This window comes from Lepisosteus oculatus, chromosome 8, assembly GCF_040954835.1.
Source record: "Lepisosteus oculatus isolate fLepOcu1 chromosome 8, fLepOcu1.hap2, whole genome shotgun sequence".
NCBI classification, from domain to species: Eukaryota; Metazoa; Chordata; class Actinopteri; order Semionotiformes; family Lepisosteidae; genus Lepisosteus; species Lepisosteus oculatus.
The window spans coordinates 46,863,379-46,881,570 of record NC_090703.1 but is presented as its reverse complement, the minus strand read 5'-3'; the positions used below and the strand labels follow the sequence as shown (position 1 = coordinate 46,881,570).

General features: G+C 49.0%; 2 protein-coding genes across 2 annotated transcripts; one reads left to right on the top strand and one right to left on the bottom strand.

Annotated features, from left to right (window-relative positions):
* Positions 1-868: 868 nt before the first annotated feature.
* LOC102688248 (UDP-N-acetylglucosamine transferase subunit ALG13) lies at positions 869-6,666 on the bottom strand. Its single transcript, XM_006632856.3, has 4 exons — positions 6,311-6,666; positions 4,522-4,684; positions 3,330-3,468; positions 869-1,617 (listed from the first exon to the last, which is right to left on the bottom strand). Exons 1-4 carry the CDS (start codon positions 6,389-6,391, stop codon positions 1,506-1,508), a joined length of 495 nt encoding a protein of 164 aa, XP_006632919.1. The 5' UTR covers positions 6,392-6,666; the 3' UTR covers positions 869-1,505.
* A 3,208-nt stretch (positions 6,667-9,874) lies between these two features.
* On the top strand, positions 9,875-16,725 carry apool (apolipoprotein O-like). Its single transcript, XM_006632935.3, has 9 exons — positions 9,875-9,954; positions 11,306-11,410; positions 12,233-12,352; positions 12,643-12,697; positions 12,785-12,883; positions 13,134-13,225; positions 13,696-13,791; positions 14,029-14,314; positions 15,130-16,725. Exons 1-9 carry the CDS (start codon positions 9,943-9,945, stop codon positions 15,225-15,227), a joined length of 963 nt encoding a protein of 320 aa, XP_006632998.2. The 5' UTR covers positions 9,875-9,942; the 3' UTR covers positions 15,228-16,725.
* Positions 16,726-18,192: the final 1,467 nt, after the last annotated feature.

Here is an 18,192-nt window from a genome sequence, read left to right as displayed (position 1 = left end):
AGTAACGTGAGATTCACAGGATGATTGAGGTCTGACTATCTCATGAGAAGGTTTCAGCTGAGGGCTTCGGGGATGCTGACCAAAGAGCTGTTCTTTTACACAGACTAAACACTGAGACTCGAAACTGTGTTTACATTTCAGCAGCAGGGGAAGGCCTTAGTACTTTCCGTGAAGTTATACACAACACGTACTGCGTCCTGGGACAGGAACTGGTAAAGGCCAGCGTCCCGGCCAGCTCGTGTTGAGACACTGCTTTCTCTGAATAGCCCAGACTTGCAGAATTGTAGTTCTTGGTGGCACAGAAGAGCTCATAAGAACTACATGACCCAGGGGGCAAAGCGGCTTAAGCTGGGTTGTGGAAAGTTCCGAAGGTCACATGCTGCACCTCAAAATCCTTGCCGGCCTCAGACTTCTTTACTGGAGGGGGGTGGGTGCTCAGGTCCGAGTGACTGGTCAACCAGGTCAGAGGGAAGCCTGAGCTCTCCGACCGAGCAAAAGGGTAGATAAAGATAATAAAAAAAACTCTTTAGATCAATGGCAGGAAGTGTGGGCCAAGAAAATGGCAGGGCTTTCAGGGTGCATGAGAGGAAACAAGCGAACTGGTGGAAAAGGCTTTAGGCGCCGACTTTGTGCGACATAACCAGAACACATTCCACTGATACAGCACCTTACAAAACAAGCAGTTTATAAACACTGAACTTGGAGTCCGGGTTTCAGGAATCTGGAGATACAGCGATCCGAGTTTTATCAGGTATTTTTCTGTGCTTTGCAGACATCGCTGATCAAAGCTTAATCAGTTGGAAAAGAAATTCCACACAAAGATCAGGGTAAAAGAATCCAGTCAACAAACTGAACACAGTGACACAAATATTTACATAGCATTTATTCAGTATGACTGGAGCACTACACAAAATACTGCAAATCAGCAGAATTAGCCACCCCTCAACTGTTAGAAACTCATTCCTGCTAACGGTTTATTTGGTCACATTCCAGCTCACAAGAGAAATGAAAACCATTTCATTTTTTTTGCACTCGACTGCTGAAGACTGCTGTTTCTCCCGAGGCACTAACGCTTTCTTTCCTGCTCTTTTTAACCATTTTCAGGACCTTCCGAGTGGCTACGGATTCGTCCACAATGCACAATGAAGTCAAAGAAAAACTCATTCCCGCGATTCCTTTGAGAAAGGCTTTCAGCACGGTTTTAAAGACTCATCGCAACCCCATTCCTCCCCCATCTCTACCGGAGCGTCCAAAAATCTCTCTCTCGATCCATTCGGAGGAGCGTTCCACATGCTGGGAAAGCCGCAATGGGAAAAGAACACAATGCAGGAACACCGCGTGTGGGATTTCAGCGGGGGCTGCTCAGGCAGGCTAGCTTCTCCTCTTTCCAGTGTCCAGCCGGGCGGTCAGGGCAGCCGGTGGTCAACTCTTCACAGATGTCTGCGTGTGTGTCTTCAGCTGCTGCAAGCACATGAGGAGGAGCTGTAGGAGTCCGGACCGGAAACTCACCGAAGGCCCACAGCTCTGTCCAGGAAGGAGGCGAATTTGCCAGGCTGGCCGGGCAGGAGGGGCATCAGAGCTGACAGGTCCATCGTCCTTAAAGTCTCGACGAGCGTGCTGGGGGAGGAAGGCAGGGAGACGCCAGGGTTAAACCTCACGGCCCTCGCCTCTCGCCTCTCCCAAGGAGCAATGCCACACATCTGCGTTTATTACACCACAACCGTCTACTGACGTACTGCAAGAGTCAAGTCTCTCATTTCCCTTACAATCCTGCACATTTAATAACTGTATATCGCGAGCACCTTATAACTGAGTGACAGAGCTACAGTGCCAGCGAGGAAGAGGGCACAGTACATTTCTCGCTGTGCCACTGAAGAGGCCGCAGCTTTTGCATAAATTCTTGCAGAGCAGTCTGATGCCGGACAAGAGTTTCATCATCTTTGATAACCAGAGTTTGGATTTTTTTATGTGGTTTTCATTGTTGCTCCTGTGCTAAACGTCTGAACAGGTCATGTGCAACATTGTAAGAGGGCTATCACAAAAAAAGCATGCGACAACTTACGGTTAAACTGTTTTTTCACTATCACGCTTAAGTTATTTATATTGGCTTTATTTTGCTTTTGATTAAGGAAGACTGGAACATGTGATGTGACAGTTGCACACAGCACAGAGGGAACAGCCACCCCCTCCACCTCAGGAAAGAGTACGAATCACACATTGACACAATCTCAACTCACACACAGAGAGACACGCCAGGACCAGATGCACACACTGCGGCACATCAAAGACCTTGCAGCAGAGCAACAGCCCAGAGAGACAGGAGGAAGGAAGCAGGCGAACTTCTACAGCTTCTCATAAGAGCAGCAGAGCAAGGGCAGTTATCGACAGAGCAGGGGCAGTTATCAGCAGAGCAAGGGCAGTTATCGTCAGAGCAAGGGCAGTTATCAGCAGAGCAAGGGCAGTTATTGTCAGAGCAAGGGCAGTTATCAGCAGAGCAAGGGCAGTTATCGACAGCAAGGGCAGTTATCGTCAGAGCAAGGGGATTATCAGCAGAGCAGGGGCAATTATCAGCAGAGCAGGGGCAGTTATCGACAGTGCAAGGGCAGTTATCAGAAGAGCGAGGGCAATTATCAGCAGAGCAAGGGCAGTTATCGTCAAAGCAAGGGCAGCTATTGTCAGAGCTAGGGCAATTATCAGCAGAGCAAGGGCAGTTATCGACAGAGCAAGGGCAGTTATCGACAGAACAGGGGTAGTTATCGACAGAGCAGGGGTAGTTATCGACAGAGCAGGGGCAGTTATCGGCAGAGCAAGGGCAGTTCTAGGGGGCTGATCACGTGACGTTCCTTGAAAAAGCACAGCGTCGATTCAGCCTGACGATTCAACACAAAAATCAACACACAATCTCTTCTCCCCGATCCGGCCTGACACACCTTTCATCCTGCTGGCAGTGGGAGTTAGCCGCTGGTGTGTCTTTGCACCTTGGCTATCTGCGCCTCACGCTGTACAGGAAGTCTGCTGACCTATTCTTTCAGCACGGTGTGTATCTATAGACACGTACGCGGTCTGAAACACTAAATGGGAGTGGCGCGTTTCTCTGAATTAGGACACGAACCGCTTAAGAGAGAAAAGCTTCAAGAAAAGCACTTTACTCGGAAATAAACGTCAAGCCCCACACAGAGGTTGACAAAAGGGGGGGGGGGAGATATCGTGAGGGAGGGGTACATGGAGACTGGGGAGGGAGGTCAAGAGGTCGAGAGAAAGAAGAAGGAGAGGTGGCAGGTGTGGAAATGCAGAGGGGGGGACTTTAAGACACGCCAGTGGCCAGTCACCTGCAGGTACAGTAGTGCAGGTGGCCCTCCCTGTGCAGCTGCCTGGCCAGCTCCAGCTGGTGGTTGCTCATCAGCCCATCGTTCACCACGACCAGCAGGGGCTTGCCCGCCCCCAGGGTCTCCAGACAGCTCCCTGCGCCTGCAGCACAGAACAGCACACTGACGCTGGGGCTGGACGTGCGGCACAACCACATCGTTATAAGGGCCCTCCGAGTGGCCGACAAGTTTGCGTCGCGCTGCGCTCGAAGAAAAACAAACTCATTCCCGCCATTCCTCTCTGAAAGGTTCACAGACTCTGTACTGCTGCAGTGCTCCCACCCCAATCCACCCCCGTCTCTACCGGTCACGAAAACGGAGCGCCCACAAATCTCTCTCTCGATTCATGGGAGGAAGCGTTCCATGTGCTTCCAGACAGGCTGGGTTCCTGTGGGCTTTCTTCCTGGAGGAAAGCTCAGACAATCAGTGGGCCTCACGCAGGCACTGAAAATCCCCAGAGGTGGTGAAAAGAGAAGACAGGGTGCACTTTTTTAAAGGGTTCTGGAATAAAATACCAGGCCAAATAGTTGAATCAGATACCGTTAGATAATATACTTATATAGCGCTTTTCTGGACACTCCACTCAAAGTGCTTTACAGGTAATGGGGACTCCCCTCCTCCACCACCAGTGTGCAGCCCCACCTGGATGATGCGCCGGCAGCCATAATGCGCCAGACCGCTCCCCACACACCAGCTCTCAGTGGGGAGGAGAGCAGAGTGATTAAGCCAGTTCAGAGATGGGGATTATGAGGAGGCCATGGAAATTTGGCCAGGACGCCAGGGTAACACCCCTACTCTTTTCGAGAAACGCTCTGGGATTTTTCATGACCACAGAGAGTCAGGACCTCGGTTTTACATTTCATCCGAAGGACGGCACCCTTTTACAGTAGTGTCTCCAGGAGTCTTCTATCCAGGTACTGACCAGGCTCACACCTGCTGAGCTCCAGTGGGCTGCCAGTGATGGGTAGCAGGGTGACATTCTTTCAAGATGGCGATGGACGAGAAAGTGGGGCCAGTGATCTTCCAGCAGCCTAATGAGCTATACAGCCCTAAAGGCCTCCTGTCGTTCTCAGCCCTTCAAACGTTCTCGCGCCCCTGGTCCTATGGAACAAATCCATCTCCAAGATCCCGGAGCCAGCCCGCTTCCTATCGTTACCTGCGTGGCTGACGACGAGGTCGGCGCTCCGGATCTCCTCGGCGATGGAGTCCTTGTAGCGGAACACGCGGAGCTCGATCCCGGGGCAGGCGGCCGAGTCGGGCCGGACGGAACCGCGGCCGATCTGCAGGACCAGCCGGCTGTAGCCCAGCGCCCGCAGGGCCTGGAAGAAAGGTGCCGGTTAACGAGATCGTCAGCCCCCCCCCCATCCAACCCCCCGATTCACGGCACGGGCTGTCTCCAGAGGGGGCACGGACAGCCCCGCCGGGAAGCGCAGATCCCGTTCCGGAGAGGAAAGGCTTCACGAGCAAGGAAACGCTCCAGATTATGAACTGCTGCAGCATTTAATCAAGCTTCAGCACAAACACGTGCCCTTTATACTGTATATCCATAGCTTTCCTCAAACACTCACGCCAAGGCTGCTTTTTTGCTCTCAGAGTGACTGAGTGGGTGGTGCCCTGGAGCTGCTGCTGCACAGCCCTCGTCTCCCCCGGTTCGACTCCGACCTGGAGCACCTTCTGTGTGGCGTCGGCACGTCCGTGTGGACTTTCTCCCAATCCCTCCCACCTTCCAAAGACAAGCTGGCTAAGTGAACCGGCGACTCTGAATCGTCCCTGCAGCTTGTGGGCGCCCTGCACAGGACTGCTGTTTCCCTGCCTCGGTCAGGCCCTGGCTCACCAGGATCGTCCCAAGTGCTAACATGGCTTTCCCATGGTGCCTTGCTGCCACAGTCTAAAGAAAATGTCATTTCATTATTAATGTGGTCTTGGCAATTCATGTTGTATTTTGCCTACGAGTTTATGATCAGCTTACAATATTTCTCAGGACTCTGACTCGCAGACTTTAGCTCCTGGTGGTAATAAGCACTTTTAGTGGAAAATAAACTTTGACATTTGTTTTGGGATAGAATTGCAAATCTATATCATTAAGCATTTAAATGTGACTGTACGATTTAAGGGGTTTGATATTACGTTATGCTTTGCAAGATACGGAAACTGAATATGGAAAAGGGACATATTTGTAATTACTTTTTAGAACACTGGGATGATATATTCACAAAATAAAATGGACTGATGCTACTCCCCTCTTTACTATTTATGGATGAGATGTTATTATGTTATTAAAATGGAAACGAATGACCTGACCACCGTTATAAACTTGGAAAAATAACATGGCAAAAAACAAACGGTGTTATGTAAAAATCTTGTGTTGCGATTTGAAATGACCGCTGGCAGCGTATTGTTTTGCGTTTTACATCTTTCTGGATACCTATCTCTCCTTTGTTTGATGTTAATTAAAAAAACAAGCGCTCTGGGGAACATGAATACGAGGTGGGACACTTTTCAGGCGACTTGGATTTCTGAGCTGGACGACGCCGCCATCTTTAGGTTGAACAGCTCTACAGCTCCTGGAGTCACCCGTGAAAACGACACGTCACTCCCTCGACGAGACGAACTATGGTGCTTATCGCTGAATTTAGTTTCTCCCTGCTTACCTAAGCGCGCCATACGGACATAAACCCCCCCAACGTGGGGTAATTAAAGTTAACCCGCCATCACCTCTATACTGAGCGCATTCTGCAGCTCTGGGTCGCCAGCCCTTCACAAAGCAAAAGCAGAAAAAATGACGCAGAGCGAAGTCGAACTCCTCACAGCGTCATTTTAAAACAGCATTACATTTAAAAACGAAAAGAAATAATAAAAAAAAACTGTTTAGGAAATCCACACAAGCCCCGTACGGCGGCTATCCAAGCTAACTACTGGCGGCGAAACATTCAAAATGGATGTACCTGCACGGCGTCTTCGGATGAGACGCACGCTATTAATTCGTCAAAGCTCGTAGTGCCTACGGTTACAAATACGCTCTTCATGGTGACTGTGTAGTTATGCTGGGCTAAATCGAAATCCTGCACGATGCATCACAACGATTTGTGTTTCAGAGTGCCTCTCTGGCACCATGTCAGCAGCAGCCCAGCACGGCTCCCTCCCTTCGCTAATCTCCGGAATGTTTCGTGTTTTTCCGACGCATCGCCCAGAATTTCTTTAACGCCGGAGAGACCCAATAATCAATATAGCGCCTTGTTTTATCGGGGTCGTGACGTCACTCAGCCCCCCCTTCAATGTCGTAGGGAAACCAAACCGGTCTCATTCGTTAGTGCTACGTTTGTGCCGGTGAAAGTAACTTCCCAGCTTCTTTCTTTCCCGAGATATAGCGCCTTCTTTTCCTGGCTGTGACGTCACTCTGTGACAGCAAAGTCACGACCACCAGATCTTTCAGTTGTGATCTTTTGATCAGTTGACCCCAGACTTTGCAGCCTTTACGCGAATAAAGAGTCTTACATTTAGGGAGGAGATACTATGTTAGTTCATTGGGTTAGGTGTTTTCTTTTAATTGTTAACCATGTTCTCGAAAATGTATTTCTTGTGTACTCCTTTCACTGGTGAAGAGACACCAGTTTCCAAATTATCGCTGGTACAACACGAGAGCCCATATTTAAATTTTTAGGTATTAGTTTCAAGATCGATATAATTTAACAATAAAAACAAAATTGAAAGCACGAGCATAATAATATAATGATCATAGACTGTACATTTCTATTCAAGCAGAAGGTGTTTCCCCTACCTTAAATATACGATTAAAAATGTTCAAATACCATGTATTCATCACAGAAAGCCGTGGAGACAGTTATATTGCAAATACAAAAAAAGTTTTTATTTCGAAGAGTGCGGGACATCAATAAAGAGGTTAAAAAATAAGCCGATGTAGTTATTTTGCAAATAAGTAAAGCATTTTAAAAATAGATTCTCATTGACGGTAAACAAGCCGATCCACCTGGCGCTGCTGGCTTGAACAGCTCTCAGACCCGTGATTGGCTAAACCCCCGAACAGGTCGGGCCGCGATTGGGTGAAGAGTGAGAATCGACACTCTGATTGGGCAAAGCGCCACAGCGGAAGTTCCGAGAACATGTAGATACACAGGTGATGGATGTTCTTCTTGGTCCAAATACTGTAGCCCCGGGTAACCGTGTGTGCTGTATGAGCACGCTGGATATACAGTAACACATGCGTTGGTTTCCAATTACTGGTCAATCTAAGAGAAGTCGCACTGAGGTCAAAACTGAATAACAGACAAAGAATGTCATGGCATCCACAGCGCGTCCACGACTCCGATAGCACGTCACGATAGGAGTGCCTGCATCACGATCACATCGCGATACCCATTGCGACTGGTGAATCTTTAAGTCCATATATCGCGATATGACGACAAAACGCCTCGCCCCCATGTCGCAAATGGAGCCCTCATATCGCGATATGGCGTACCCCGACAAAACGCCCACCCCCATGCCGCGACATATAAGGCCTTATATCGCGATAGGACATGCCCAGCCAAAATGCCCACCCCCTGTGTCCCGACATGGAATCCATATATCGCGATATGACAAAAATGCCCCGCCCATGTCGCGACATGAAAGGCCCTATATCGCGATATGAGAAACCCCGAAAAAACGCCCCGCCCCCATGTCGGGACATGGAGCCCGCATATCGCGATATGATATACCCAGCCAAAATGCCCACCCCCCCATGTCGCGACAGGGAGTCCATATATCGCGATATGAAAAAATGCCCCGCCCCCATGTCGTGACATGAAAGGCCCTATATCGCGATATGACACCCCGACAAAAATGCCCCGCCCCCATGTCGCGACATGAAGTTTATATGTTGCGATAGGACATACCCTGACAGGATATGCTGACCCCATGACGCGACACAGTCCATATATCGCGACACGTCCTATCTGGGTATATCATGTCCTGATATGAGACCTTTGTTGCTACAGCGGTGCCAGGGTGGCATGGAAGCAAGGCGCCAGTCGTGATATACACTGCCGCGATATACCTGAGATATACGTTGGGTCCCTATCATGCCATGCTGCGGAAGTCTTGTCGCGATAGTATGCCGCAGTTATGCGTTTGGCAACAGCGGAAAAAAGGAAAACGTGCCTTAGAAAATAAAAAACCATAGATCTTACAATCACGGTGATTTTACATATATTACAACTACAGGTTTATGTCATAGATGGTTAACTTGTTGGTATGCGTCATGTGTTAGTATTATTCACATCTAAGGAGGCTCATATGCTTATGGATATTGATTGACTTTATAATGTTACGGATACGAGCTAAACTGTAACAGAGCGCTTGAACTCGTCAGACGGGGTCACTGGAGGTCAAAGTCACCGTGCATGGTCACGTGATCACCGGAAAAACAAGGCTCTATATCTCGGGAACGAAAGCAGCACAAACGCTACTGTCAAAGGCACAAACCGGCACAAACGTAGCACTAACGAATGAGGTGGGTTTCATCATTTGTGCTGTCTGTAGGGGGGCCAACTTTACGGAGCTAGCAAATCGCCCTAAATCACCTGATTTTTTAAACAAGATTAAGAAGACTTCTAAGTTATTGACTAACAAACTAAAATATTTAATTAAAGCAACTTTACTCCTTGAGGGTTGATGGGTATCCTGAGTTGTATCTTAAATAATCTCTAAACTACTTAATTTAACAAATCGCCTGTTTAATTGGCCGCAGTTTAATAGAACTGGATATTTAAAAGTCGTGATGCAATGTCTATTATATTTATTATACTGGGGCTCTTCAAGGCTGGACACCCCTGGTTAAAGGAATACTGGAATGTGTGAGATGTTAATTTAATTTGATCTATGTAGTCCATTTGGTAGTTAGTAGCAAATTGATCTAAAGATCTCATCCAGCTGTGTCTTGAGAGAAGCCATGGTATCAGCTTCATCAACGTGATTGGGCAGCTTGTTCCACTCTCCTACCACCCTTTGTGCAAAGAGATGCCTCTGTGTCCATCTGTCCCCTCTGGTTCGTGATTCACTGTTCATTCACGAAGCTGGCTCGGTTTTTTTAAAGCAACAGCACCTCAGGAGAGAAGTTATTTACCTTTTCCAATTAAGTCAATAATGAGCGCAATCTGTTCGTAATAGCTCAGCTGGAGTAAAAAGCTGTAGACACACTGGGTTTCCAGGAAAACGTTTGGGAACCCTTGCTTTAAAATACCCGTTTCAATCGTTATTTACGATTAAAACTGGAAATCGATACACTGATTCTGTGCAGCACTAATAATATCTATTACATCGTCAATCAAAACAACCTTGGTTAAATTACATTAGCTGTCATTTTGGACTATGTGCACGGTCGTTATTCGAGCGGAGGCGGAGAATAGTTTTTTTTTTAAGCCAGTTAAAATAACAAGGCGAATGCTTTATTTCTGATCTAAGCTCTTCATCGGCGAAGGAGTTCGAGCGAATACAGTCTCTCGCAAAACGCATTTTGAACGAAGGAGGGTTTAAAACCTTTTTGTCCTTCGTGACGAGTTGTAGCGGTGGGCGGAGTGACATGGCAGCCAAGGTGAGAGGGGAGCTTTTCCCCCGATATATTTGCAACAGGAGCTTTCATTCACTTATTTGCCCACCAACCCCTTTTTATAAGAAAGAACGGTTAAGATCTTATTTTATGTTAAAGTATTATTATATGTTTGGGTTTATTTAATAGCATTTAAATCGCTTTCGAGAGACTCATTACTGTCAGCTACTGTTCTGTCATTTCGCCCGAGTAGATTTGGAGAAAAAATTATTGATAGTTAAAAACTTAAATGAGAAACTTTTTTTTTCTTTTATTGTAAGGAAACAGTGTGATTCTTTTGTGACGCAGCTGGAGATTGCCGGCATTTCACTTAGTCTAAAGTGTGCCAAGTAATCATCAGTCTTGTTAAACTCTAATCTGATTGACGTACTACATGCATTTTTTTCTAAATATGTAGGAAGCTATATGGTATATAAACATTAAAATCGCATGACAGTTTTTATCCGTATTGTTGTATTTCAATTATTTTGTCAGTTATAAAAACATTTAGACCCACGTGAATGCAGCACATCAATCTGAACCTCTTTCGCCTTGCAAAAAACATGTTTTTGCTATGTTAAAACTGCATAGTGGAGACTTTAAAATTATGATTATCAAAAACTAAAGTATTATGAAGCATGTTTGCGCTAGAAAGTGATATTAATGCTTGATCACCCATCAGATTGTGAGTCACATGTTCGGCAGTTATTGCTGAGTGTGTCGTGTTCAGTAAGACTATCTCAGACAGGACACGTAAGAACAGTAATAAAGTAGCTAAACTGCGTTTGATTACTACAACTAATCTGTTGAATTATACTGTCATTTGGATGAGACGCACTTCTGCGAGAACGGCAGGTGGCAGCAAACTTGAAAATTTCAGTTGATAACGTAGCTACAGCGTTCTGTGGGTATTTAATAAAAATAGTTCAGGTGCGTAGCTGCGTTAGTATGCGTAGTCTGCGACTAGGTTTATTTCATGCTGAAAAGAGAAGAGAGAAAACAACGTTTCGGCGTGTCACACGCCTGAAGAAGGCTTCACAGCCGAAACGTTGTGTTTCTCTCTTCTCTTTTCAGCATGGAATAAACCTGTTACTTGTTCATTTAATAAAAATGTTGCTTAATCCCTTGTTGCAGCAAGATGCGTTCAAAGCGATCGTGCTCTTGTGTCCAGTTCTCGTCATTATCCCAGAGGTCTTTGAACACGAGAACGTTTGCAAAATCAAGGTGCCCCGCGTAACTGCTGTGCATAAAAATCTCTGTCATATAATTGCCCTCCCCCGCCTCCACACACCACAGTTTTCTGCAGCGCTGCGCTAGTTAACCTACTGCCTGCGGGGGGCGCTGCTCTGCTCCGCAGGTGCTGGCGCTGGCGGCGGTTCCGGGGGCGCTGGGGCTCGCGGCCCTGCGGGTGCGCGCGGCGGGGGACCCGCTGGAGAAGGAGAGGCTCGTGTCCCCGAAGCAGGTACCCTCATTGTGTGCTCAGGGCACGCTCTCCCCTGCTCCTGGGAACGGCTCTTCATTCCGCCTTCGATCTCTTTAGTTTCTGGATCGGAAGTGGACTTAATCGGTCTTAAGTGCTGCTGTTTCCCAGTATTTAGCCATCAGGTGTTAAACCCGGAGTCCTCTTCAGTATTGCTGACATCAGCCCCTAGAGCCACTTTGTCCAGTAAGAGTTTGTGTGGGCAGCCGGAGCCTATCCCAGCAAGCAACAGGTGCAAGGCAGGCGACGCCCTGGGCAGGCTGCCAGTCCATCACAGGGCAGACACTCACGCCAGGGCCAGTTTTCCCAAAAGCGTATAAACATACCAGTATGTTTTTGGACTGTGGGAGGAAGCCCATGGGAACACAGGGAGAATATACTCACTCCACACAGATGGGAGTCTGGGAATTGAACCCAGGACCCCAGCGCTGCGCGGCAGCAACGCTAATGACTGCGCCTCTGTGCCGGTCCTGCGGTCTCCCAGATTACATGAGGAATGTCCTCCATCAGGAAAGGCCTGGACGCCGTGTTAATACAGACCACGTAAGTGAACAGCTGGTTCAGATCGCATCATCCAGTCCAGACTGAATACCGGTGATCTAGCTGCTGCCTGAGAGTGAAATTGGCCCCGCTTGTCTTGGGAATATCGCAGTGTTACGTGTTTTTGACCTCCTCCTCCACGCCGGGCTCGTCCTGCGAGTTGAGCACAGGCAGCGAGGAGACAAGCGGGCAACTCTCGTGTGCGGGGGGTGTTTTTAACGGCTCTCCCTCGCTCCCTCTCCGCCCCCCCCCCGGCGTGGCCAGATGTCCGTCTACGCCCCGCCCGCACAGAAGCTGCAGTTCGTGGAGGAGCAGCCAGGACGCCTGCAGACGGGACTGGCGGGGGCCAGGGAGGGGCTGCGGCCCTACGTCCGCTCCGTCAAGGTATGGCCCGGCCCGGCCCAGGAGCTGCGGGTCCTGTCCTCCCCCTCAGACCGCGAGGCGGGAATTCGCAGGGCCCTGGGAAGAGATCTCCACTCTCATCCCGAACTGCAGGCTGCCCTCCAGCCCATTCAGCCAATAAAAAACGGTTTGATTGGATTTGTCGTATTGACACAAGTGACACATCCACCGTGTGTCTGGTGCATGTCCACGACCGCTAGCGCCATCCGGGCAGTCTCTCTGATGAGCTGGGAGGTCTTGAGCTCCGATATCTTCTGTTTTTCTCGCGCCAGGGTGCCTGTTCTTCAGTCAAAACAGGAGTGATAAACGTCGTCGACTTTGTGCAAGGTGAGCTGGGTCTGTGTCGCTCTGTATGTGCTGTTACAGTCTTGCACTGCCCCCATCACCTTTCACCTTTCACCTCTTCTCCCTTAGACACCTACATCTACCTGAGAGACCCGCCCCCAGGGTTTCTGCCCCGGGTCAGCCTCATGACTGTGTCAGGATTGGCCGGCCTGGTCTTGGCAAGGAAAGGTGATTGGTTGGTTTTCCGTCAGTCGTTTACAGTTTTTGCATATGTTGTGTATTGCTGAAATAGAACAAAGACTAGTTGGGGAAACTACGGTTCGTGTTTTTTGGCTCCTGCGGTCCGTTTTATTCTTCTGTCAGTATTTTTGATCACCTTTATTTGCTAAATTCACAAGGGTCTGGCATTCTGAGCCGATAGGGAGGTGTTTTTGCCTGTGTGGAAGGAGTGACGGTGAATATGAAACTCTCTGCTCAGGGTCCCGTTTCAAGAAGCTGGTGTTCCCCGCGGGCCTGGTGGCAGCGGGGGCGGCTGTGTGCTACCCAGCGCAGGCAGTGGCCTTTCTGAAGGTAACTCCTCTTTCCCACCTCCTCCTAGCACACCAGCTGTCGTTCCGAGTCCTTCTCTGGGCTGAAGTTTCCCGGTCAGTTCCTGACCAGTGTGATCGGAACAGACGCTTTTATTTTTGCTTGGCAATCCAACTTTCGACGCACCCTTCCTTTGCAAATTATAACCCGAGAGCTTGATGTTGTTGTTGTTTGTTTATTGGCGTGGGGTGTCTTGTCACTGTGCAGTGGGAAGTCCAAACGAACTGTAGTTATAAGTCTGTGGGCGAGTCAGTGTTGTCATTCGCTCCAGGCCCAAACCAGGGAGGTGTTTGAGTGGGTAGGGAGTGTGCATACTTGCATGTGTGTGCGCATATCTGCATGCGTGTGCGTGCTATCGTTTGTGTGTGCTGCCCCTTTCTCTCCGTGCCCCTCGTGGGCTTGGGCGCTGCCAGCGGAGTCCAGGCGCTGACGGACCGTGGTGCGTTTCCTAGGTGACGGGCAAGAAGGCGTATGCGGCTAGCCAGTGGACCAGCGGTGCTGCCAGTTCGCTATGGAAACGGAGCGCAGCCAAACCGGCGGGCCCAGAGGTACTGGCGCAGTCTGCGTCGCGGTCACCGCCTGACACCGTGCGTGTTCCGCTGCAGGACCGGTCGCTTTTTAAATGATTACTTTTTGGATATTAAACCCGATAATAAAACGCATCATTATCTGTCTGGAAAAAGAGAGAAGGTTGTTCAAGTCTTTGAACAAACTCCAGTGCGTGGGGTCACGCAGTCTGCTGTAGGTCCGTTTGCACGTTCACCCTCTGTCTCTGTCTCCCCTAGCGGTCGGCCTCGGCAAAAGAAGAACCCAGCCCTGCGCCTGTCCCTGGTCCTGAGCCAGAGGCTGCCCAGCAGTCGCCCCTTGCTGACGCCCCCCTTGTGGCTGAGGGCGTGGCCTCTGAAGCCCCTCCTCCCACCCCTCAAACACAGCCCCGCCCTCTCACCGCTGACCCAGCCTCTCCTGAGCCCCTGGCCAGCGACCCTCCAAAGCACCTGGAGTCTTCCTCGGCCCCAGAGGTCCTGCCCAGTGATTCCGGCTTGGTGACACCTGTAGCTGACGCACCCACAGGTACCCACACCACTGCACGCCAGGCAACCAAAGGGACCCACTCTGTAAATGAGTGTACCCCTACCCTTCCCACAGTTCGCTATGAAACAGAGAGAAACGCACAGGAACAGCCCGATGCGTCTCCTGAGCACTGCAGTCTTCTGCTCAGTCACCTGAGTCAGGCCTTTAATATATAAGACACTGCAGCTCTGGTGCACGATAACATTTGCCCCTGGGGTGGTGCATGCAGATAATGTGTATCAATGAAGTGGAGGGTGCTCATTTTAATGCACTGGGACATTCCCACCTTAGTTTAGAATTCTCAGTTTGCCGCTTTCTCTTTGCAATACAAAGTATGAATGCTTTGTTTGGAGTGTGGTATATTTTGGGCTGCCTAGCCATGTTGAGGCCTGTACCCTGGCTTCATTCAGATGCTGGGATCAGTGAGCTACCAATCAGACTGGAGGGCCGAGTGGCCTCCTCTGGTCTGTAACCATTCTTATCGGCGGGAGATGCTCTACTCCCTCACCCACCAGGAGCTGTAGAGCTTGCAGCCTGGCAAAAGGCGAGTGGCCTTGCCAGAAGGGGGCTGCGTTGGAGGAGCCTGGTTACAGGACTCATTCTCTCCGAGCAGTACAGGAGGTGGAAGCCTCACCATTCGCCGCTTCCAGATTGCATGGGCATAAAAAGCCATGATGTGTTTTTAAAAATAATAACGGAATCTGTGTTGCCAGACTCTGTGGTGGTGGTGGTGGTGGTGGTGGTTGTGTGACTGTCACTGGCTTAACGGACACATGGTGGCCGACGCCGACTCTTCTGCTCCTCTGTGTTCTCAGATGCCCCGGTGAAAGCGCGGTTCACCCCTGACCCCAGGCTGGCGGATCACGGCCAGGCCAGCCCTGAAGACGCAGACCTGTACAGCACGCGCAGCTGAGCGGGAGGGAACCTCACCCCCCCGTCTGCTCTCGACTGTCCCCCTTCGGTACTCGGACACCAGGCGGGGCTGCCGGTCCGGACTCCTGCCGACCGCTGTCAGGGCCGAAAAACACATCTTATTTAAGAGCTGCAGTACATACAAATTAAAGATTACATGGCATTAATGTTTGCAGGTTCTGGTAATAAAAATCTAAACCTTCCCCCCACCCCGACCAGGCAACATCACATTTGTTATTGATTCTATGCAGACTTAGACTATGGAGGTGATGTGCCTTTGCCAGAAACCCCTTAATTTACAAGCGATATCCCCCCCCCCGAGACTGTGCCTTTGCTGCATCACTTCCATGTGCAAATTTAAATCAGAAGGATGTGCAACAGTACCAGCAAGGGAGGCCGATTGGATCTGCAGGGGCAGAAAGGCGTGTCCTGGACCCCTGTGCCTGGAGGGGGGGCGCCAGCGAGGCAGCCTCCCCAGCCGCCAGCCCGTCGGTCGGGGTGCGCCGGAGTTTGCGGATCACTCGGCGCCGAAGGGTGCTGACGGGTGGGCGTGTCGCAGGAGCTTGCCTGAGATAGTGGGGGCTCTGCTGCTGGGGGGTCAAGCTGTTAAACACTCAGCAGGCACTTGCATTTGTTTTCCCCACACTTGAGTCACCCCCCTCCCCCGGTGTAGAGCCTAGACCTACAAATATTTGCAGAATTTTGTCCACCTCTCATTTTGTTATGCTAGATATTTAGCTTATGTATGTGTTTGGGTAGACACTGTGCGGGGAAGATGAATGGGCACGTGATTAAATTTGCACACATCAATACAGAACCCAGGAGGAAGAAGTGGACTAGGTTTGCAGTCTGCCAGGACTGCCTGTGGGTATTTTTGACATGACTGCATTCCAGTGGAATAAAAAAAAAAATACTCGTAACGTAGTTATTCTTTTCCTTGTTTCACCTCTGGTGCTGTCTGCAGGTGTCAGGGCTTCTTCCTGTTCTCCTGTCTGCAGGTTTCCAGACTTCCTGTTCCGGTTGGATCTCATGCAGATCTTTCTTATCCTTATCCTTTAATTGGGGATCAAAGCCAGCGTTTCAGCTTCTCAAATGCACTAGATCCAGCACTTCAAATGATTACAGGTGTTGTGCTCCCCTGTGATCGCTTTCATTGCAAATTCTCATTTTGTTTTTCTTGCCTAGCAGCATAACCATAAAATAGAAAGCATAACCATTTGCAGAGTCCTCATCCAATAAATCTTGAAATCCAGGATCTAGTTAATTTGCTGAGTTTTTTGCCTGTCATGAGTATTGTGTGTGTCTGCGAATATATATATTTTTTCCTGAAGACTGCTCTGTAGTTGTGCTGTGCAGCAGTACTGCATAACAGCTGTACTGGGGATGTAGCAATTGTAATGTAACAAGGAAGGAGTTCTGGAAACAAGATAAAAAGTCCGTTGGAAAGTCCCTGCATATGATCAATTTCTAGATCTCGATAATAAAATATGAAACTTTAATCAGCTTCTGCATTTTTTTTTCTTCAGTTCCTTATTTCTTTCAGCAAACCCAATTCTGTTTTAGCACAGGGGATAGTCAGGTGAAACATCAACAGACCTCTTTACTGCATAGGCCTTCTGGATTAGAGGGACATGCCGTGGCGCATTTGTAGATGAGAGAAGCAAGCTGTCACGGTTCTTCTTACTAACTTTGAGTAGTGATGTCCCTATTGTGTACGGGGAATGTCAGTATCTTGAGTACGTTGGCATCCTGGCATTGGTGTCCTGGTGAGGGGTTGTGAAGAACCAAGCTGGGAGTGGCGAGTGCATCTGTGGTGAGGTGGTTGACTCGGGTTACAGATCTGCGTCTTCTGTTATATCTCCCTTAATTTGCTCTTCCTTTTTAAAGTTTAGTTATGTGATGGGGTAGCCTCTCAGTTCTTGCCTCCTGGGTCCGGCCTGGGGTACCTTCCGTGTGGAGTTTGCATGTCCTCTCTGTGCTAGCATGTGTTGTCTCCAATGGCTTTGCTGTCCTCCCAAATCCGAAAGGCATGCTACCTGGGTTAGTTGGCATCTTTAAATTGGCCTCGTGTTTGAGCACGTGGGCCTCACAACAGACTGGTGTCCCCCTCACCCTTGCGCCTTATACCGCCAGAATGGCCTCTGACTTGTCTGTGACCCTCCCCAGGAAAGAGCAGCAACGTGTCGAGCCATTGCTACACGTGAAAAGGAAATAAAGCAGCAACTCTTTATCATGACAGTACAGAAGGTTATTTACAACTTCGGAAGTATCTTGGCACTGCTGTCAGTCCTGGAAAAGTTGCAAGATGTTCGTGGGCCGGGAAGAAAGGTGAACACTTCACAGTGGACTCGACAGCTGTGAAGCGATTGAAACAGGGAAAATGAATGTCGCTAAGAATGATCTCCACAACGAATCCTGACCTTTCTCTTCTCTTTTGGGCCTGGCCTCTGGCAGGTGTCGAACTGATTCCCATGAGGGAAAGGAGGGAACTCTCGGAGTAAAATCCAGACCTTTACTTCATTGAACCAATGGGTTTCTTGATTGGAACTTCCGTCAGATGTTTTTCAACTCGACCTGTTGATAAAGCAGACGTTTATGAAACGCATTAGTTAAAAGACAAACTGTGTTTGGGAGCCTGAAGCTGGGGAAGAATTTAGATTAATCCTATTATCAGTTATGATATTGATTAGCAGTTATTAGGGTTTGGGTATGTAACTGAGAGCTCAAATGTCTGGGGGACCCCTCTCTTGGAGAACTGTACATGTTCTTATAAGGTGCTGTACTGCTTCTTTCCATGAAATCAACTTTTCTAGTGGATCATTAATGAAATCAATGAAGAAAATCTGCTTCTGTAAAAGGGGTTGAAACTGTGCCTGCAATTTAAAAAAAAATGCATCCCTGGAAAAACTTTCATTTCTGTCCTCTTACTGTTCTGCGTGACCAGGTCAGCTGGTTTAGATGTTTGC

Excerpts from the sequence above, each read along its gene's own strand:
- LOC102688248 (XM_006632856.3), bottom strand. The coding sequence starts at position 6,391 with ATGAAGAGCGTATTTGTAACCGTAGGCACTACGAGCTTTGACGAATTA. Across the intron at positions 3,469-4,521 it reads CCTCGTCGTCAGCCACGCAG|GCGCAGGGAGCTGTCTGGAG; the intron begins GTAACGATAGGA and ends TCTGTGCTGCAG. Across the intron at positions 1,618-3,329 it reads CTGCACTACTGTACCTGCAG|CACGCTCGTCGAGACTTTAA; the intron begins GTGACTGGCCAC and ends TTCCTCCCCCAG.
- apool (XM_006632935.3), top strand. Across the intron at positions 12,698-12,784 it reads CGTCGTCGACTTTGTGCAAG|ACACCTACATCTACCTGAGA; the intron begins GTGAGCTGGGTC and ends CTTCTCCCTTAG. Across the intron at positions 12,884-13,133 it reads CCTGGTCTTGGCAAGGAAAG|GGTCCCGTTTCAAGAAGCTG; the intron begins GTGATTGGTTGG and ends CTCTCTGCTCAG.